This window comes from Paroedura picta, chromosome 8 (genome assembly GCF_049243985.1).
Source record: "Paroedura picta isolate Pp20150507F chromosome 8, Ppicta_v3.0, whole genome shotgun sequence".
Classification (NCBI taxonomy): domain Eukaryota; kingdom Metazoa; phylum Chordata; class Lepidosauria; order Squamata; family Gekkonidae; genus Paroedura; species Paroedura picta.
Genome location: NC_135376.1, coordinates 86,310,384 through 86,332,893, shown reverse-complemented (window position 1 = coordinate 86,332,893; position 22,510 = coordinate 86,310,384). Strand labels below are relative to the sequence as shown.

The 22,510-nt window shown below is 40.6% G+C and overlaps 1 protein-coding gene across 10 annotated transcripts in view; it reads right to left on the bottom strand.

The window, feature by feature from the left end:
• Positions 1-230: 230 nt before the first annotated feature.
• Positions 231-22,510, bottom strand: part of REEP3 (receptor accessory protein 3) — a 67,601-nt gene continuing 45,321 nt past the window's right edge. For 9 of the 10 annotated variants that reach the window (XM_077350746.1, XM_077350743.1, XM_077350744.1 and 6 more), the window contains 6 exons: positions 17,875-17,951; positions 17,462-17,582; positions 17,146-17,259; positions 6,400-6,547; positions 4,463-4,614; positions 231-3,179 (listed from right to left, as the gene is read on the bottom strand). In XM_077350746.1, coding sequence (XP_077206861.1) covers positions 3,123-3,179; positions 4,463-4,614; positions 6,400-6,547; positions 17,146-17,259; positions 17,462-17,582; positions 17,875-17,951 — 669 coding nt within the window. In that variant the 3' untranslated portion in view covers positions 231-3,122. Of the gene's footprint in view, positions 3,180-4,462; positions 4,615-6,399; positions 6,548-17,145; positions 17,260-17,461; positions 17,583-17,874; positions 17,952-18,555; positions 18,580-22,510 lie in introns of those variants that run through there. The other variant, XM_077350749.1, reaches the window with a different exon arrangement.

Genomic DNA, 22,510 nt, shown 5'->3' with positions numbered 1-22,510 from the left:
ACAGCACGTCACTTATAACTGTTCTGCAAAACACACAATAGATAAAAAATAATGTATTTGTATACCACAGTTTACAAGATTTTAATGTTTTTTGTAGTTTTCCTTCTCACAACACAACAAAACCAGCAATTTTAAATTGCCACTTGAGACCATTCTATCAAGGTCACTGGCTTCAATGTGTCCAATTTTCCTCCCAAAATGTTAAAACTGAAATTGAATTAGACAAGACATGAGTGTACTCATTTTATTGTGCATTTTAAAAAAAATGTCATAAGAGCCATTGCACCTTCAAAAATAGCATTTACAAAGGAAAAGAAGCATTAGTACAAAATGCAAGAAAGGCTCCTCAGTACTACAAATATGTAAACAAGTTGCCAGTTATTACAAATAGGAAAAGTTAAAAGCAGACAGTGTTTCAAAATTATCATTTCAGTCTGAATGTTGATATTAAAATTTTAAGAACTGGTGAATGAAAGCAATCCTTGAACGTAGTTTTAAGTTCCTTTAGGGCATGCATCTTATGCACAATACTTTGTACCTTGTATTAAAGTAAGGTATTTTGTTATGGGAGAGTCATGATACGTAACTTCTAGCATTTGCACCTTGTCATTCTTGAAAACCAAGATACTCAAGGATGGGGCTGCATCTTAATTCACTGTGGGGCATTTTTGAGAGTGCTACTTGCAGTCTCCATGCATCTCATGAGAAGCAGCCCCCAATATTCCCAAGCAGGTACCTGCCCTAGAAAGTTCTGGCTAATCAGCACAGTAAACCAACATACTCTTTAACCGCAGAGGGAAACAGTAAAAATGTAATGTGGACTTTAAAACTTGCCAACTTTAAAGTGGGAGTTTGTTAGCCAAAAGACTTGGATAAATTCAGAAATAATGGGTCCACTGACAGACATTAGGCCAGGGAATCTAGCAACATTATTTAAGAGGTCCTCAGCCTGCAATTGCCATGTTACTGAAGTGCAGTGAAGAATGCATGCATCATTCCATGACTGTTCCTCATTCAATGCTTCTAAAGTTATCCAGTTCAAATAAATTGTAGGAAGTCAGAAAAAGGTTATTTGTCTGGCCAGGGTGGAGTTTCAATGTGTCAAGGGACAGAGATCCTGAAACCACATATGGTAGTATGACAGACTGAAAGCAAAGCCGAGGTTTTACAGCAACATCCTACCAATATGCAGGACACACAGTATGTTTCCATTCCAATATATTAAGTTGAGATTTACAAAATAGGAAGACTTGAATGTTAAGTGTTTGGCATTCTCCACAAAGGCTACACAGGTCTGATATGTATATGCCATATAAATTATCCAACAATGCAGAGGGAGGCACTGCCTTTCCTACACTGCTAGTCCCACCAATGTAGCCTGTCCTCATATTCAACAGGTTATCCACACTGCATGTGAATAGTTAAATTCTTCCTTGGCAGAAGAGATCAACATGTTTTCTAGAAAGAGACTCCTGTATAGTATGTAAATAAGAATAATGTGCCCTGTATACATTTTGTATGAACGCTCTAAACACTTATCTGCAGCAGAAGTTATGTTTCTTTGGAATCACTTCGTGTTAAAGCCTAGTACCAAGTGATATAAACAGCAGCAGCATTTTGTTTTTCAAGTGTTCAATTTTAAAATGTTCCAACACCTGCAGCTATTGGGTTTTAAAATGCAAGTCTAATTACATGATTTCTTAAATACTATCTGAAGGACTCAGCGTATGCCCATGATCCAGAGTTGGCAATACTAAAGCTCCTGGTTATACACCAGCAAGATGGGAGATACTCACCTGACCAGAAACACATAGATCACCATTAAGGAATCTAGTATGTTAAGCAGTAGCATTCTTATAAGCTAACATTTAATCAGGATTTAAAAATATACCAAGTGCCACGTTGAAACCACACAAAAAGAACATCACAGAAATGTATCATGTAACATACACACTTTAGTACGCTGGATTAACATGGATATGTACAACTAATATAGCTAGTCGGTACTTGGAACACAGCTTCCTCTTTGGAGAGCTGCCCCCTACAGCAAAGATACACAAACAAAAATACACAAAGTTTTAAAAACCAACAATAAAAACTCGGGGACTTTAAAACACAGGAAAAATAAGCAACTTTATGATGCAAATATTCTCTTTGTTGGAACTTATGTACCTAGTGCAGTGTGTCGTCTGACTTTAAGTATCTGATAGACAGGTTTTAAAGTTTTTGATGAACAGAGAAATAAGACTTGTATCAAAACAAAGGCACCTGACCCAGTTTACTTAATTGCATCCTTTCACATGCACCATTATTCCTATAGGATGACATCAGCAGCCATAATTCTAGGGTGAGCCCTCCCCTGAACTGGAACTCTTGCTTCCCACATTACAGAACAATAAGGGAAATTTCACACAGGTGCTGGGGCTCATCTGTTTAAAAAGGAGAAATTCCACTGGGTTGGTAGAAATGTTTTATAAACATACGTTGGGATGCAGCTGTGGAATTTAAAAAGCAGACAAATATCAGCTGCAAAAAAGTTCCTTCCTCTTATTTCCTTCTCTAACATTAGATAAGAACTTTCCGTGAACCCAGAATTAAAATGTATTCAAGTATAAATGTCCTGCATACATTAAAGGAAATGCTGGAACTGTGCAATTTGTATTAAGCAATGGACACTAATCAGCTACTTAAACAAATGCTCACCCAACAGCCACATCTAAGAACCTCTTTGAGTCGGTTATGCAATTACTTCATTGCTTACGCAATACATAATTCTAAAATACCACCTACTCATATTTAGCAGTCAGTTTTAAGAAAATTAGAAACCAAAGTATCTTTTTCATCTCTCTACAGCAATGAATCCCTACCACTGTGTTTGGTACATGAGGTTCCTGAACACAATGGCCAATTATTAAGGTAGGCACGGAGAGCTTTCACTCGTGCAGGATCTTCCCTGTTCTCTTTAATGAGCTTGGTAAAGCTTTGCACTAGCAATGGGGAATCCACAGGTATGTGAAATGTTTCCCCTTTAGAGGATGGGAAAGCTCCGCACATAGGACCAGGTACCCATTGTGGAAGCAACACACACAGCAGTTGGATTGAAGCTGAATCGTCAAGGTATTTTAGAAGTACACTTGTGGTCTTCTCTTCACTTTATATTTTAATGAGCCATACCGCACCTGAAAAGGGGGGGGGGAGAGAAAAGAAAGTGAACCATTAAATATTTTGGGAGCATCAAAACTATTCCCTATTCCAAAGTCATGAAGAATTATGCATTTCATGTCAAGCTCATACATAACTAGATGTAACACAGTGTATGGACAAAAAAGAGAAAATCAAAATACTACAGTGGAACAAACTTGTTGATAGATTTGGGTTTTGTTGATTAATGAGTTTTCTACTGAATTATATTAACTTTCTTAACCTTCTAACTGTATTTTGTAGCTGGTGCTTCAGTTTACTGAAGGCAGTTTGGAGAATATACATGCTAGCAAGCAAAAGGAGGGCACCTGAAACAGAACATCATCTAAGAATTACTGTTCAATTGAATCCCACAGTTCAATTTTGTCTTAGATTACCATTACAGATAGCTAGATAGTTTTTAAAAAATAAGCAAAAGTTATTGTATAAGCCTCCAAATTTTGTCTCCTTATTTTTAAGTCATGGGAGTCACAATTTTTGACATTTTGGTTACTTTAGTTAATATATCACATTGCAGACAGTTCAGATTCTAGAGCTTTGAGATGCTCTAGCATTGAGAAGGATGATGTTCTGATTGGGGCAGCTTTTTACAAAGAAAGGTTATGTCATCTCACAGTACATTCATAAAGTGTTCTAAAGCATTCTGAAGTTTTTAAAGGGAAAATAAGTACAGTGTGGGAATACAGCTACTTCCAGCCAAACTTCTCTTTAAGCATTTCCTGTGTCAAGTCTTCAAATGGCTTTCTGAAACTGGGGAAATCTGACTATTTTTCAGAGATAACAAGGTTGTATGCTCATTCCCCTTTGCATCATGGCAATACCATAGTAAGACAGATACACAATATAAAAAAAAAGTCAAGAATTTTTTAACTGCCAAAAGGTCTTCCAATTTGATCTGCTTTATCAAAGCCACCTGATTTGCAGATACTAAAGAACCGTAGTAAAAATTAATCCCTTAAAACAAATGACATTTGGGAGTGACCAATTAAATTTTAAAACTTTATTTGTATTATTAAAATAGTCTGCCTGTACATAATGAAACCTCCTAGTTACTTTACATCCTTTCCAATTTAATCCGCTCTGTCAAAGCCACCTGATTTGCAGATACCAAAGAGCCGTAGTAAAAATTAATCCCTTAAAACTGAAATGACATTTGGGAATGACCAATTAAATTTTAAAAATGTAATTGCATTATTAAAATTGTCTGCTTGTACATAATGAAGCCTCCTAGTTACCTTACATGCCAATACATTATACTTGCCTCTTTGCGACCTTTGATAGATTTTACTGATTTCATACTTTGTGTTCGCTTAAGACCTCTCTGAGCAAACATCTCATCTTCTGAATATGTCCCTTCTCTTTCCTCATCCGTTTTATCATCTTCTGAATCCTTTTTTACTGGAATACCAAAACCTAACAAAAACAATATCCAAACACTGCTATTGAAATCTATACCATTTGTCAGTATTAACAAAGGCATAATGTCCAAGTTATTACATTAATGACCAGGTTCAAAATTGGTTTTTCAACATACATACTGTATAGATCCAAGGAACTATAGGCAGGGTAAAAAGATTCCTTTCTGCTAACAGAGGAGCCTTCTACAATAGTGCAAAGAGTTTTCCTTTAGCGCTTCCCTTGCAGAAGCAACTCTCCTTGCAATAAAGAAAGGCTTCACTGCTCATGTAACAGAATTTTTGGATCCAACACATTATGACAATTTCGATTTTGTGCTCCCCATGTGTAACCAGCTGAGTGACCTCGGGCTCGCCACGGCACTGACGAAGCAGTGATAACAGGGCTCTCGCAGCCTCACCCACCCCACAGGGTGTCTGTTGTGAGGAGAGGAAAGGGAAGGCGACTGTAAGCCCCTTTGAGCCTCCTTCGGCTAGAGAAAAGCGGAATATAAGAACCAACTCTTCTTCTACTTCATTTCCACTGGAGATATTGAAATCCTTGAGCATACCTGAAGTAGATCTTAGAATCATGACTATAACACTGGAGAGCATTTAAAACATACCTCGTTTTTCTTTTAGCTGATCTAAAAGGTGGCTAAGATTTGAGTGATAATATCCTGCCATGTACAAAGAAGTGGAAGATGTCAAAAGCCATTGTTTGGCTTAGTGAATGGTTCACAGGTGTTTTACAACCTGATACCAGTTCTAACTAGGGGCTGCAGGGTATTCTATGCAGGGTAAGGACAAAAATCTCATTACTCCCCCCCCGCCCCCGATCATCCAACCTGCCAAAAAAACTCAGAATCAAAAGACTGCACACCATTTTGCGTTACTTTCATGCATCTTACAGGGGTAGTTCAGAATTGCTACTTTTTAATTTCTCAGGATCAGTATCTTTCTGGACACTGGAAGATTTTTCTTGCTTGCAGTGTACTACTTTTTCACCTACTGGTTTGATAATATGTAACCCAAAATATGTAAATGAAAAAAAGGAAGGAGAAGCACTTTGGAGTGATAAGTAACAAGAGTCTTGTGGCACAGTGGATGTAAGCTTTCTTGAGTAAGAGCTCACAAAAGCTTATGTCACCATATAGTAACTAGTTTTTAGAATAGGGAGCAGCACACTGCCCCTCTAACAAGTCTGCAGCAGCAAAATAAGATGTGCAGTCAGTGGCACCTTGGAAGACTAACAATATTTATTTATTCTAGCAAAGCCTGCATCCAGCTAAATTTATTTATTCCAGCATATGCTTTTGTGAGTCAGAACTCACTTCATCAAATGCAATGAAATATACATGCACATGCTCTCATATCACAGGCAGGAAGTCTCTGTGCCTGAGGTTATTTAACATGAATTCTGCCAGTGCTGCATGAGCTGACTCGGAACAGAACAGCAAAGTCTATCAACACAACAAGGAAATCACAAAACAATTGCAAACAGTCTATGCTGAAGAATGCTGCAGGGCATGCAGACTGCGGAGGCCAAACTATATCCTGTCAATGGCAAAGAAAACATTAAGTCAGTAGAACTAGCATAACAAGGAAGGAAAGATTGTAATCACTAAGGCCTGGACACAAACAGCTGTCTCACGGTATTTATGTGTTCTATGAGGGAGATGTGTCACTTGCATAATGCCAACACTCTGGCCTCAAGCATATCAAGGTCAGGCACTTCTTGACATATACAGGAATGTCAAGTAGCAAAAACAGAGAACCAAAGTTGGTCTAGTAAGGTACCTACCTAAGGATTCATTAGTGGAGCTTTTGCTTCTCTTTCTGGTCTCTGGCAAAGTCTGGTAATGTCTTTGTCCCACTGGTTCATCACCTTGAATAGCTGTTAAGTCATGCATGCTGAAACTTCGCAATCTCTCAGTTATGGCTCCTTGGCTCTGTAACAGGAGAAGAGGAAGAAAAAGTGTTGCAAGGAGGCGGTGGATATCCATTTCTCCAAACTAATTGTAGCGGTAACATACATAGTTGTACTATGACACAGACGCTGCATGCTATGTTTATGTCTGACTCCAACACAGCATTCATGTTCTTTCTTTAAGTTAGCAAACCATTTTATAAAAAACATAATCAACCATTTTATAAAACCATTCTTTCTCACTTTAAAGGCTTCAATCTAGTTCAAGTCTGACATTATAGTTATGTTCAAACACAAACCATCTACTGCCCAAGAGCAATGTCCTCATTTTGCAGCACCAAGTTCACACTATATACAGCAGATTTCACTGTTTACTTGGAAACAGCCCCTCGAAGAGCACTTCACTCAGCAAATGCCGACCTGTTGGTGGTCCCTGGCCCCAAAGAAGTGGGTTTGCCCTCAAAATGAGCCAGGGTCTTTTTGGCCCTGGCTCGCTCCAGCCTGGGGAATGAGCCACCAGCAGAGATCTGGGCCCTACTGGAGCTGCCAAACTTCCAAAGGGCCTGTGTTGGGATTCAGAATAAAGGGGTCTGCTTTTTGTCTAAAAACACTCTCAGTTCTATGTGAGTTTGTAAATAGCTTACTAACAAAACATGAGGTAAATTACATATGGCTAGAACAGATTTAACAAATACCTTTTCCTGGCTGGACTAACTGGCATCTTCTCTCACCAACTGTCAGACTTACAGAAGAGGTGCACACTGGGAAAAGAATTCTGCCTACTGGCTTTTTTCTTCTCAGGCTCTCTCTCACTCCACCGCATCCCAGCTAACTTACACAAACTAGCAAAACTGAACCATTGCAGTTTCCATTCAGTGGCTAGAACACATGCATATTCCAACAGCTTGCAAAACAGAACTCTTCCCCGAGGTGTACAGCTGAGGCTGATGCCAGCACGTAAAGACACTGGAATGGGCCCCCCCATCTAAATCTGGGGAAAAAATTAAATAAGGGCTACTCTGATTCCAGGTTTCTCAGAGGTAGCGGCAGAGCACTCTTTTAATTAGGATCTTGGTTTTAATTGCTAATGGTTTTATATTATTACATTGTCAGAGAGGGGCAGCCTAAAAATCTCACAAACTGTGAAAAAGCATACAGCCTTAAATATTGAGACATAAGGGAAGAACAGTTAAAATCCGGACAGCCACAACTAGTTGTACCTACCGACCATCACAACTAATCAGCAGTTTGAAAGTAGTAAGAAGTTCCCAAACCTTTTTGGGCTGCTGCCACCTTGGGTCCTAGTGCCCCCTCCCACATATGAACACACACCACTTTCTTGGTGTCAGGTCTACTGTAAGTTCAAAACACACTATATTGCATACACTTCTTTTTTGGTTTTTGTGCAGTGGCCATATGAGTTCTTTGTAAAAATCATTTGCAAAAGCCACTTTGGGTCCTCATTGGGGAGACAGATGGCGAAAGAAAGAGAGAGAGATAAAAGCAAGCAAAGGGAAGCCCCATGTCCAGAATCAAGCAGTAGAAGACTTTTCCAGTCTCACAAAGATGGAGACTTTTGGGGCAGGGTTGCCAGTGCTGGGTTATGAAATTCCTGGAGATCTGGGGTGAAGCATGGAAAGGACACGTTGAGGAGGGGAAAGGACTCATAGGAATATGATCCCATCCAGCCCACCTTATGATGCTGTCATATTCTTTAGGAAGTTAAACAGGGTAGGCCCTGGTCAGCACTGGGATGGAAGACCACCAAGGAAGTCCAGAATTGCTATTCACAGAGGCAATGGCAAGTTACTTTGGAACATCTCTCACTAGGAAAATGCAGCCACAGCAGGAAGAGTCAGACTATTGCCCCCAAATTACTCCCTGCTAGCTCCTGGATCCTTCCACTGCTCCCTGGGGGGCATACTGCCCAATTTGGGAACTCCGTCTAGATTAATGGGAGATTACTTGTACAAATATATTATTCTTATTTAGTAGCATTCGGTATCATCTTTCTAAATGCCAAAATGTTCCCCATATGTAGTGAGGTAAGAAACCAATATCCCTACTACATCCGGGGGGGGGGGGGGGGAGGTTGACCTTAAAGTAGTTGGCCTCAAAGGAACTTCAGAAACAGACCAGGCAAGGAAATTGCTGAATTTCAAGTTAATACAACTCAGAACAACCCCCCCCACACACACACACTTAGCAAGGATATTGGTTTCTTATCTCACTACAGTTGCTAATGCCATTCAGTCCTTACACATGTTTAGTTTACATGGCTCCAAGACATTTAAGCCCCTGGTTTCTTTTCCCTGCAAAAAGTGTCCAGGAGCAGAAAGCAGAGGTTTAAATGGCTCCAAGCCATTTAAACCAAAAAGCTGAGCTAAGAGGTCCTAACCACTCAGCTCTCTGGAAACCTCTGTTCCCCATGGCTTTTCACAGAGAGCAGAAAAAAGGAGTTTAATGTCTCTGCTCTTTACAACTCCCACAAACTACCTCACCATTCATGGAAGTTCATGGTGGTCCTTCAGTTACCAAACATTTCTTCGTGAACCAGCAAAAATTCATGATGAATCTGAGTTCATCAGCTGGTATGCGCCCATCTCTAAATCTAATTCTTCGTACCCACTGTCAACAGTACGACTGAACTGCTAAAGGCACAAAATCATTCTTCAATTTCCTTTTTCACATGCTTTAATGAGTTGTGTTTGTGGCCTTTTTATTTACTTTACTTGGGTAAAGCTTCTACTTTTTAAAAACAGAAGCTTTACTCATGATGTCATCATTGATATCACTTTTAATTATCTTGGGCTTAATGAAATCTGTGGTATACATTGTAACAGAACTTCTACTGGAGTGGTTTTCAATAACCCTTCAAGTTTCCCAGAGGACTGTGACTACCTGGGCTTGCCTTTCAGCTTTTTGAATAATTTTCAAAATGTCATCTTCTAAAATTAAAAGAGACTTGGAATTTCTGGCCACTTTCCTACTCACATAGATGCTGTATTTGGTGACCCCCCCTTGTGTAGCCATTATTCCAAAGCTGATCGCAACAAGTCTATCTCAGACTAGAATGTGGCCATCAATCACTGCTAAGTCAAATGATTAGCCTCACAAAATAAATCACTTGTATCTAAATCACTTTTATCTGTAACAACCTGAATGCATGTTTATTCTTCCACTTTAACAACTGAAGTTCTCTTATAATATTTTCTCCTTTAGCAAACTCTCCAGTTTCATCTCAAGATCCACAAAGCTTTAGCCCAGTGAACAATATATTTGCATTATATCTACCTCACTGGACTGTACACACCAGAATATTCAGGGTAGATCCAGCAAGTCTCCTATTTTGGTTTAAATTGCTATGAAAGCAAAACAGCTTGCTTTCAAATCTTTAATCTTCTAACCCAAACAGCATCCATTAAGAATGAAAGCATTTCTAGTGCTCTTGTAGTTCTACAGTTCCATCTGAAACTTTGTGTGTGCTTTTAGATGTTTCTAATTTTCAGGAAGAAGCAGAAGAATTGATTTTTATACCCATTTTTCTCTACCCTATGGAGTCTCAAAGCAGCTTACAATGGCCTTCCCTACCTCTCCCCACAAATCACCCTGTGAAGTAGATGGGGCTCTCAGCCTGAGAGTACTATGACTGGCCAAACCACCTAGCAAGTTTCATGTGGAAAAGTGGGGATCAAATCCAGGTCTTCAGATTAGAGTTCACCGCTTCTAACCACTTTACCACACTGGATGAAAGTAATCCTATCCAACCTTGAATGCCTATCCTACAATTCTTTTGACACACTAGCTGTGCCCACAACCATTCCATTTGGTATCACCTGGTTCCTGGCCAAGGAGCTCCACGTGTTATTAAAAACTCAAATACTGCCTTCAGAATAAAATGCCAACTACTGTTTTCAAGGCACATTTGCAAATTCATTTTAACTTTATAGCTGTATTTCCCTTCATGTACAATTTGACAATCAAACTCAGCTGTCATAAATTCCATAATTGTACTTAGCTGCCTTATTAACATTTGAAGAGATCTGTGGTTTAGCAAAGGTTAGATGTTATGACTGAAAAGCTAACAAAAAAAACAGCTGAGGTTTTCAATGTCAATATTTTAGAGCAAACTTTTTCTTAGAGGCACATGATGTACAGCAAGCTATCTAAACAAAACTGCAGAATGGCATAAGTACTGAATCTCTCCCACAAAACCATCGCCACATGAGCAATAAACTGCACAAAGTCAGCCTTGGCCAAAGGCCACGATGATCCCCTTGCACATAAACTAGTAGAAGAAATTTCTCTAACAATAGATTATGTATTCAAAAATATAATGGCTGTTGCTAACAACTAGATCCAAGGGTAAGAATATGGTAAACAGACAAGCCTTGGCCAAGTATTTGATATTATACTAGAAAGCAAAATGAGAAGCTGTTTTGGTTGTGCACCATCTGGCGTTTGCACTGTTTAATTGGAAGAAGTGAAATGCTTTAAGATACACCAGGCATCTCGATCGTGGAATCCATAAACAAGCCACACAGCATGGAAGCTGAGCATCGTATGGTCTTGTGTGGCCCCCCTCCCCAATAAATAAATAAACCAAACTGTGTGATATAGAGAACAAGCCTGCCTCGATAATGAATGAACACAGCAGGACAGAATCCTTGCCCATGCCTGAGGCTGACCTACATTTCCAAGAACACTGCAGAATAGTCGTCAGTTCTCCATTTGGAGGCAGTGGACAATCGCCTTCCTCAAAAGGTTGTGGCAAGGAAAGCTCAGCATAGAGGTTTGAAACACAAAGAGTTAGTGATGCTGAACAGCTAAAGCAAAGTTCTGTCTCCCCAAACCAATCCTCTAGAAAATTCTTCCAAGATTTTAATATAGAACCTATTTTTTAACGGCTCTATCTATTGGCTCCTGTCTCACAAAATAACATAGAGGCAAATTTACATTCTGCTAATTTGTGGCCTCTTGTGGCGCAGAGTGGTAAGGCAGCCGTCTGAAAGCTTTGCCCATGAGGCTGGGAGTTCGATCCCAGCAGCCGGCTCAAGGTTGACTCAGCCTTCCATCCTTCCGAGGTCGGTAAAATGAGTACCCAGCTTGCTGGGGGGTAAGCGGTAATGACTGGGGAAGGCACTGGCAAACCACCCCGTATTGAGTCTGCCATGAAAACGCTGGAGGGCGTCACCCCAAGGGTCAGACATGACTCGGTGCTTGCACAGGGGATACCTTTACCTTTACCTTAATTTGGATGAGACTTGCATACAAGTCATGCCAAGGTTACATTTGAGAATACGAAGTTAAAAAGAGTCACATCCGATGCTAAGGAACATAGGCCAATGGTAAGCATGTCTAATCAGACATGGCATGAGCAGCAACAGCCATTAAGGATCTAACGGCTGTGTTCAGTCCTTGCCAACAAGGAATTGTTTCCCCTCACAGTACCTCCTGCAGTTTCAATTAACGTAATCGCTGCTTCCTGAACAAAACAGTTGTATGCAATTTGAGTAGCTGCCATGTTCCACCAACAGCTAAGCGTGAGGCACAGTTCAAATGTTATCCCTATATCAATTTTGGAAAAGCTTTCCCCTTAACAGTACTCCATGACAAAAAGTAACCTCTAAAACAGCCGTGTGCAATTGCCCCAAGGCATATAACCATCATAATACAAGCACCATGCTCTCATGAAGGTTAATGGAACTACTCTACGGATATCGCAAATGGTGAGAATTTAAGACTTATTTATACAAATGAGTGTTGTCATATATAAAAATTATTCTGGTAGTGCTGGGAGCAGGGGTACTCCTTGAGCCAGCTGTGTACATGTAGTCTTTGGCTTTCACACTAAGTGCAGATAATCCTATGTGACATACATCCCCATATCTGGAGGTGGGCTGAAATACTAATTTAACTCTTGAAAGCTAATGGGCTCAGCATTGTAAACAACTATAAACAAGTATCCAGTTCTATTGCTATAAACCCATTTTTGCACACCATTTCCCCAAAATATACAAAAAGCTGCTGCTAATGGGATCTCTTTTATAATAGCTGCTAACAGACTAAAATCTTCAGTTTAGCTTATTAAAGAGAAAGCTTTATTGTACCGAATACGGTAAGCAGTTGTAACCATCTAATTCCCTAGATATACGTGTATAAAATCTGTAAACAGAGTTGTACTTGCCTGTAACTGTTGTTCACTGACATCTTCTGTGCAGACACATAATGGGACTGCACTTGCACAGACTGTGGAGAATTTTTTTTTACTAGTCTAAACTCCCAAGGAACCAAAACAGATCGATCCTGTGAAAGTTTTGAATCCAGGAGAGTTCATAGCTGGGTCAGAAGGAGGGAACTGAAGTCAATGAACAACAAATACAGATCTTCTGATGCAGTTCCAAATTGAGATATTAGCGAGCTAGAAGAATGGTAGACCTTCCCACTGAAACAAGCACCACAGCACCACCTCCCCAAACTGAGCCTACTTTCTGGAGCAAAGATTAACGGCATACTGTTGCCTAAGGTAGCTGTTCTGCAGATCTCTGACAGCAGGATCCTCCTCTGGAATGCAGTAGAAGCAACTTGAGCTCAGGTGGAATATGCTCTGAAATCTAAAGAATAAGACAACTGTGCAGGCCTGTAAGATGCATGGATGGCTGAAACTATCCAATGAGAAATGGATTGGGAGGAAGCTGCCTTACCCTTCCTCAGACCCCAGTAACACAGACTGTCTGAACTGTTTTGAAAAAATGAATCACTTTGGGGAGAAACTCTAAACTTAATTAAGGAATGAGAAGTCAACTATAATGCAGCTAGTTCCCCCATTTGTCGAGCTAAAGAAATTGCCACTATGAAGGCCACCTTCATAGTAAGGAACAGTAAGGAACACATAGTAAGGAACAGCATAAAGTTCAAATAGGGTTCAAATAGAGGCTTCAGCAGAGTCGCTAACCCTACTGAGAGACACCACTGAGGGATGATTTGAGGACTAGGAGGAAACATATTGACCAGCCTCTTATGGAGCCACTGTGACAGCTTGTAGACAACACTGAGGCATACTGGACCTTGGAGTGGAAAGCTGTTATAGCAACAAAACTGAACCAACATAGATCTTTCAGTTCATCAATGATATAGATAAAAGGGCAGGTGAAAGGATGTATGCCCAATACTCAAACTATGCGCATCTGCGTATTTGGACTGCACAAATACATCACTCACCTCTTGGGAGATGAGCTCATAGGCAAATCCTCCAAGCTGCCACCAAATGAAAGAAGGGGATATCGTGATGTCTGAGGGATTTAAAGACCAGAAAGTCTGGGACCGGGGGAAACAGTCTCCTCTTGACAGGCTCAAGAGCTCTGTGAATCAGAACACTCTGGGCCAAAAGAGAGTGACCAAGATAGCCTCCAACTTCCCTAGGACCCTGGCTCATCAGGTAACACGGTGGAAGGCACAGAACAGAGGTCCCTTCCATCAGATCTGAAAAGTATCGCCCAAGGACCCTGGATCCTTCCCAGCCAGAGAACAGAACAGCAGGAACATGGCAGATACACACATTGGGAAACCCTAATGATGGACCATTTGTGATTGGATCAAAAGTTGCTGCTTAATTTGTCTGCTTCCACATTCATTACTCCAGTGATGTGGACCAAATATGGGAAGCCTCCTACCAAATTTCCAAGGCTTCTCTGTGAAGCTGCAGAGATATGGTATCCCCATTTGTTCAAATGGTACATGGCTGCCATATATATCTGTTTATACCAGAATTCACTTGTCCGCAGGACTAAATACAAAGTAAGTTAGGCAAATCTGATGGCCCAGAGTTCTAAGACATTAATGTGTAGTCCACGTTCAGAGGGAGAAAAAAGACCTTGTGTAGAGGACTCCTTGGCAATGAGTCTCCCCCTCCCCAATCATCCATGGTCACAGCAGCCTCAGGACCCAGGTGCCAAAAGACACCCTTGAAGTACATTACAGACTTGTAACAACCAGTTTAGGGACTTAAAAATGACTCTAGGGACAGGAAAGTGAAAATGTGGGCTATATATCTAGTCTAGATTGGATATATTAAGAAAAATCACAATTGCAGTTCCCATCTGGCACAGAATGACAGCAGTAGATGAAGCCATGAACCCGAGTAGGCACTGAATGGACAGAACCAATTGCCAATGGTTCCCGGATAATGAGTGGGCTACTGATTGCAATACAGATGGTAGGAATACTTGAGCTGGAATAGAGTCTAAGATTTGACCTATAATGTCTACCTGTTGAGACTGAACCAAGCAATATGTGGCTAAGGTAACTACTAGACCTAACTATCCAGGACAAGCATCAGCTGGACATGGAACCCTAATGATTCAGGTGTAGGGCCCACTCAGTCAGTTATCCAAATAGGGTAGGGATACCCAACTGGTGCTGCAGCATGGAGGGATATGTTCAACAATGGCCTAGAGGGGGTAGGAAAGGAAGAGGTCCCAGCCATTTATACCTTTGCCTGAAATAGAGTGTTGTGTATATAGTGTTGTGTGTATAGAAATGTCACAAAATCCCTCAAGATTGTGGAGACACCAACCAGTAGGACTGTAAATTGGAACACCTGGTCATTCTGTCACCCCATGTTATGAGATTCAGCCAAACACAAGAGAGGATATATACATTAAAGTGTGGCATTCTGACTCCATACTGTGTACTTTTTAAAAAGATGACTCTGGATACCATAGTAGGATCTTGGGCAAAACAGCGGGAATAGTTTTAATAAACTATAAATAAATAAATAAATAATAAATACAAATAGGAAGGAGATAAAAACCCTTCAACACTCAACCAAGACCATTAAAGCCTAATTATACAGTAGAAATGGCAATAGCTAAACAGCAGCTGAGGGAGGTCTGGGGCACCCCACCTTGGGAACAAGTGATGTGGCCAATGGGAAAACTGGCACATGTGCAGTTTGAAACAGATAGGACTTCCCTCTTTGGAGCTTTTAGAGCAGTAAAAGAACTGCTTGGACACCTATCGACCAAATAAAATCCACCCAACACTGTAACACCCTCATAAACTGTTTTAATTAAATAAGAAACACCTTTCAAGACAGTTTTAAACTTAAATCCAAAAGTTAAAACTGATGTTTTTATATATGTAATTATATACTGACACTTTTTAGCACATGATGTTACCCATCCTGAGCCACCTAGGGAAGGGCAAATCATAAAAATAAAATTATTATTATTATTATTATTATTATTATTATAGTGAGGGGATCAAGGAAGATTCTGAGTTAGGGATGTGGGACAGTGGCCCTTCCCTTTTATATATGTAATCCTATATTGACTCTTTTTAGCATATAATGTTACCAGCCCTGGGCCAACTAGGAAAGGGCAGGTTATAAGAATAAAATAATTATAATTATTAAAGTGAGAGCATCAAGAAGGATCCTAAGTTAGGGACGTGGGGCAGTGGCTCTTCCCTGAGAGAAATAGCTCCTAGTAAAGAAATAATCGTATCAAGTAGTTAAAGAAGAGAAACTGGAACTTGTGTGAATGTTTCTGCCTTCACCATCTCTGAGACAAAGAAGTTTATGCGTTAGAAGAAGTTAATTTAAGCAGAAACTGCCAAGAAATCTCTCTCCTCAGTTTTAAAGATCTGTCAGTACAACAAAACAATTAGTGTGACAAACTATTATCTATATTTATACAAAATTACCTCATTCCTGCTGCCTGTTCTAAGTCCTAAACCTGATACCTACCTGACCATTTCCCCTCAAAAGAGAAATAAAGCTGTTTGGTAATTTTGAATTGCCATCAGCCTCTTGTTCACCATTAACTGACGAGGATTATATTGAAGTATTTTAGTCCATCTTGCAATTCCCTAGGATGGGTCAGCATATAGCAATCCACATTTAAAGAACTGTGTGATGCAGACTGAGAAAGACAAGGGGCTGTTCAGCCAAGAAAGTTATATTGGAACCCCAAAGGGGAAATAATTATAAAAGGTAACTCTGGAATTTGCTCAGTTCATCTTTTCTCATCTATTCAAACCAAAGGTACTCAGTGATACACAGGTACTCTTTAAATTGTTGTAGTTTAAAAAGACAATAGCATTAGTGACCATAGCTACATGCCTGCATTATCGTGAAAACCGAATTGGTCATTACTCTGAATAAGTTACATGAAGCCAGGAGAAGTTCCACATCCACATCAGACAGCCCAGGCCATACTAACATGTCCTAGTATTATGCAACTTCAAGCCACAGAAGCAAGAGTTGATGTAGCGGAATTAATGTTTTACTCTAAAAGCAAACAAGAGCTCTATGTGGATTCATGTTCATTGCCCACTTGTATGGAGAACAGCACTATTCCATGCTTTATTTTCCACAAGCAATTACCTCAACTTGATTGAAGGAAAACAGCAGAAAGAAGCCAGAAATCCTACGGAGTGTGATTACCAGCAAGAAAAGGCAACAAGAGAGAGAAAGGGTCATCTTTACCATTGGAAAATTATAATATAGCCAGTGTTTAAAAAGATCATACACTTTTAGAACATGCTGTTAGAATAAGTTACCCAGCTTTTCTTTGTGTATGCATACTATTTTAGATTGAACAAATATGAAATATTTACCTTTACTGCTGCAGTGACTGCAGCAGTAGCTGCTAAATTTAAACCTTGTTTTCCAAAGTTAACCATTGTTTCATAGCCACGTTCCTTGGCTTGCACAATATATTCATCAATCTCCTAAGAGGAAAAAGGGAAAAACACCACAGGACAGGTATTAATCTGACATCTACTGTCCACAACGTATAATTTTTTTCAGTGTTAAACACAAAGTATTACTGCAGGTCTCTCTCCCTATCACATAATTACACTTTAAAAACACCCTTCTGCTCCAGTGGTATTTGCATTTAAGAATTTTTAATACTAATGTGGAGAGTCTCACCTTCTCTTTTGAAGAAAGTAGAGGATGAAGGAATTTTCTATAAATTAGACTCGCCCCTCTAGTATATGGAGAGAGCAACCAAATAACAAAAGCAATTTTCAATTCGTAGTACAGTGGAAACCTGCAATATATAAATCAGAGTCCAGAATCAGGTTACATGCTCTTAAAGACCAAGTAGATACTTTCAGTTACCCTTTCATGGCACCCAATGTTAAATTTGAAGCACTTTTGGTAGTAAATTCAAGGTTGAGGGGGACATCATTAGTTCTGTAGTAAATAACCCAAACCCAAGGGTGTTACATTATAATTCCACTCTTCATAGGATAACTGGTCTTTCATATAATTAAGTGTATATTTCATATGTAGGAACTACATTATAGCTGTGTTATACATAGTGCTCCAGAGGCTCTTACCAAGAGATCATTAGGTCTGCTATTGTTTCAGTAACTGTGTAAAGTGCAAACACAATCCAGTACATCATCCACCGAACCTGAGAAAGAATAAACAAAACAGTATTAAGCCAATCGCTTCAGTTTTAAATACATCTGACATGCAAACAGAAATAATTGGCTGTATTCACATTTCAACAGAAGTAAAAATATGTATTCTTGGTTTTAGTAATTATGTTCTTTAGAAGAAGAAGAGTTGGTTCTTATATGCCGCTTTTCTCTACCCAAAGGAGGCTCAAAGTGGCTTACAGTCGCCTTCCCTTTCTTCTCTCCACAACAAGACACCCCTGTGAGGGAGGTGAGGCTGAGAGAGCCCTGATATCACTGCTTGGTCAGAACAGCTTTATCAGTGCCGTGGGGAGCCCAAGGTCACCCAGCTGGCTGCATGTGGGGGAGTGCAGAATTGAACCCGGCATGCCAGATTAGAAGTCCGCACTCTTAACCACTACACCAAACTGGCTCTGGGACTGGGACTGTAAGCAGCGATTTAAAGGCTTTCTGATACATCGCTCTTTTGTTCTAGCCTGCGTCAAAGCAGCTCTGATAGTCGGGCCAATTTCTGTTGTCAAGTTAGCCTCCAACACATTCAGAAAGTGACTGTTCTCACAACCACCATCAGTTTATTGCAATGAACGAAAACGTTACCTGTTCCATTTCTTTCCTTTACAAGTGCACACACCCTTCATCAGTCCACACTTAACCTTGCCATTTTTAATGCAGTCAAAGCTGAAAACAAATCATTTTGAGACCCTTAACAACATGCTTGTGGTTTGAGAACTTGGCTATACGTGTCCCACATTTCATTTCAGCAGCAACAGTGTCTACAGCAGCCCTAGCTAGGTCTATCAGATAAAACCATTCTTGTTAAACTCATCTTTCATGCCATCCCCCACCCATTATCAGTAACTATTTTGGTGAGGGTGCTAAATTTTTTGCTGATAGGGATATAAAATTTCTGGAAATTTTCAAATCATTGATGGTAGAAAGAAAGGCTTCTTTTGTAGAACACAATGTCTGTGACATATAAGTACCTACAAGCTAGGGACCTGCAGGAAGCATCTCATCTCCCCACTATTTCCTCTTTCCCTTCCCTGAAAACCCTTATTGCCTCTTACTTCTTCCCGCTTCCTTCTCCTTGTCACAGCCAACCTAGATTTATGTTCCCCTCTCCAGCTGTTTTCAGCTTCCTTCCCTTCCCTCTCCCTGGAAACATTTCCCTGGGGAAACTATTGTGCTTCACCAGTTGCTGGGTGAGATTCAGCCGCACAGTGTTAGCTGAGCTGGGCCCAGTTATATGGTGCTGCTCATGCCAGGCCTTTTCAATCTACCATACTTACTCAAAATTCCACCCAGCATCAAGGCCTCAAGGGCATGGCCTGAGACATAATCCACTCCTTCCTTTTTTATTAAGCTATTCAAGCTTGGGGAAGAGCTTAATTACTCAAAAAATGCTTGCACACTGTTTTGCATAGTTTTGGTTGGTCTTAAACAACAGTAGCACATGGCTTTTGTATTTTGCTACCTGCAACCTTTTTCTGCTACACCCTACAGTATTTCAGCATACACATCCCAGTTTTTCCAATTGGAGATGTAAAATGAACAAAATCCCGCATGATTTCATACTTCAGCTTGGTGTAATGGTCAAGTGCGTGGTCTTCTAATCTGGCGAGCTGGGTTTGATTCCCTGCTCACTCCCCACATGCAGCCAGCTGGGTTACCTTGGGCTCGCCACAGCACTGATAGAGCTGTTCTGACTGAGCAGTAATATCAGGGCTCTCTCAGCCTCACCCACCTCACAGGGTGTCTGTTGTGGGGAGAGGAAAGGGAAAACTATTGTAAGCCGCTTTGAGACTCCTTTGGGTAGAGAAAAGCAGCATATAAGAACAAACTCTTCTTCATAGTAAACAAAAGCGTGTTCTTTGAACATCTAGTTCTTACAGAGTCACAAGAGGGCTAGCAGCACTCAATTCTGTAGTACTGTATCACAGCCATTTTTTGGGCTTGGCCTTTTTAGTAGCTCTTAGGTTCCAGGGCCCCTAGAGAAGGTTGGCTGATTGTGGAATGAGGCAGGCTAAAAAGGGTGAACTAACTATACTCAACATGCCTTGTCTTATATATGCATGAGACAGATCTCTCAAACATTGACCAGGAAAAGCATGTGTTGCTTTTTTTCATTTTTTTTTCTCGAATACATTAGTTCAAGCACACAAAAAGGAACGGATTATACAATTTCCTATCCTTTCCCATCACAACGGTTGAACTTTCTAGCAATTAATGACATCATAGGTGACAAAAATTGTGTTTCTTTGGTTCAGTTGCCCCAGAAACCCTTTGGTTTGGCCAATGATGGGTCTGGAGGAGGTCGGGAGGCATCTTGAGTGGGCATGTACACAGCTCACAGCTATGCTTCCCAACCATATCCTCCACCATTGCAGCACTTCTGGGTTTCTAGAAGCCTGAAGAATATTTCAGGGATTTCTCAACAATAAAAATGGATCTCCCCCTTAAACATCTAGGAAACTCCAGCTGGTACAGAATGCCACAGCTTGATCACTAGATGAAGCATGCATATTACTCCTGCAAAGAAGTGCATTTTTCTTTGAAATACAGCGGCAAGGCTTCAAAACGAAGGAAGCTGGACATCCTACATGGCTCTCTACATTGGCAATTCCTACAAAGGCCAGGTGATGGCAGCAGTTTAACAGAGAGCAGAAAGCCTCTGTAGGCGTTGAGGGAACCAAGTGGTTGGTATGTGCCAGGTGGAGACCCTGGGCAACCACTAAGCCCCAGATGTCTTGGAGGGCACAGTGGAATGTGGCCTGTAGGCCATAGCAGGCTATTCCACTGCTGTTCTCTTCTGCAGTTGCTCAACTAGTAACCACTTAGTTTCCAGATGCAATTCAAAATAGCGATAATAATCTACAACCTGTTTTATGGCTTAGGGCCTGGATATCTGTAGTAGAGGTTCTCCCAATGGGACCTGATGTGGCAGCTTCATTATCTTGAGCAAAGTCTTCTCAACATGTTGCCTTGAAAATGGGTACAGATCAGCAACTGCTGATGTGGGTCCTACATAAGGTCAGGAATGTTCCCAGTACTTTCATCATTTCACAGAATGTATAAAAAGGAATTGTTCAGTAGAAGCATTTATAAAGGACAAAGGGTCATCCTTAATGTCTGCACTACTATGCTGTTTTCATTTATTTGTGCACTCAATGAATAATCCTGTTGCACTAGTGGTCTAATTCTGTCATATAGTTTGATTGCTGTGTTGGTCACATGCATTGTGCTGCTCTTATTGCATGGTTTTTAACTGGGCAATCAATCTGCCTTGAGTCTCATTGAGATAGGCAGACTATAAATAAATAACTGAGTCGGGCATCCAAATTTGGGGGCTGGTTCCTAGAACCAAAGAAAGCACCTGAATTATCCTGTCAGATATAGTTTTATTTATTTTATTTATTGTTTGATGACTGATATACCGCTTCCTCTTAGACTTGGCAAAGCTCTATCTCCAAACCTCTCTGCCATAGAAAAGCAGCGTGTCAGGAAGATGGCTAAGCCAAAACCTTTGATCCGCAACACGCTATCTTGCCGTTTGACTGAACGTTCAAACACACAACATGAAATCACATCTTCCAATTAAGATCATTCCAATTAATCCTCAACACGCTATCTTGCCGTTTGACTGAACGTTCAAACACACAACATGAAATCACATCTTCCAATTAAGATCGTGCCACATGCTATTTCAGCAAGTTTGAAATGGCTTCCACAAGAAATGAAAAAGTGGAACTGTTCATTTAAAAGAGTGAAAAGGGACACTCAACATCAAATGTCATGACCCTGGCATCCTCATTATTGAAAGCCACTGAAGTATGAAGTGATCTCTACCTGAAAGGAAACTGACACTATACTATTGCTATTGTTCCTTCTCTTGGGAAGACGAAAACTTAAACAAGAGCAGTAGAAACAATTTCCCATTATTCAGCCATGCTTTGTACAGAGATATATAACTGGCCCATTTCATGACTGTTCTTGTTTCCTGTTCTAGGGTCGGGCGAGGGGTGAGAAGCTGGTTGTCAAGCCAGGAAGCAGACAGGCAGCGACAAAGGAGCTCAGTAATGTGTTTGAACAATGAGAGGCTAAGCAACTTCAGAAGGTCAGGCAAAATTCTCTGGGTCTCCTGCTCCATAAGAGCCGAGCCAAGCCAGGAGCTGCAGTACTACCCTCCGGCCAACTGCAGTGGTGGTGCTGAAGCGCCACAGAAAGTAGCCTGGGTACCACCTCCAACGGCTATAGCTTGAGACGTGGCAGCTTACCCTTCGGCTAATCTGCTGCCTCTGCACTGGCTGACCCTGTCATTCCATGGGCAAAACATCCACTCTGCTAGCATGCTCTTGCATTGTACAAGGTACTGGACGGCACCAGACACAGCTGGAATGCACGAGTACAGACTGGCTGGAAATACCTTGCCGAGCCTCCCAGAGCACTTCTTTAAAAGAGTGAATGTTCTTAAAGCATGCATCTGGTGGGCAAGAAAAGTGTCTCCAGTTTGTAGTCACTATTTAAGTAATTGTCTATGGCATTTGCTACATGA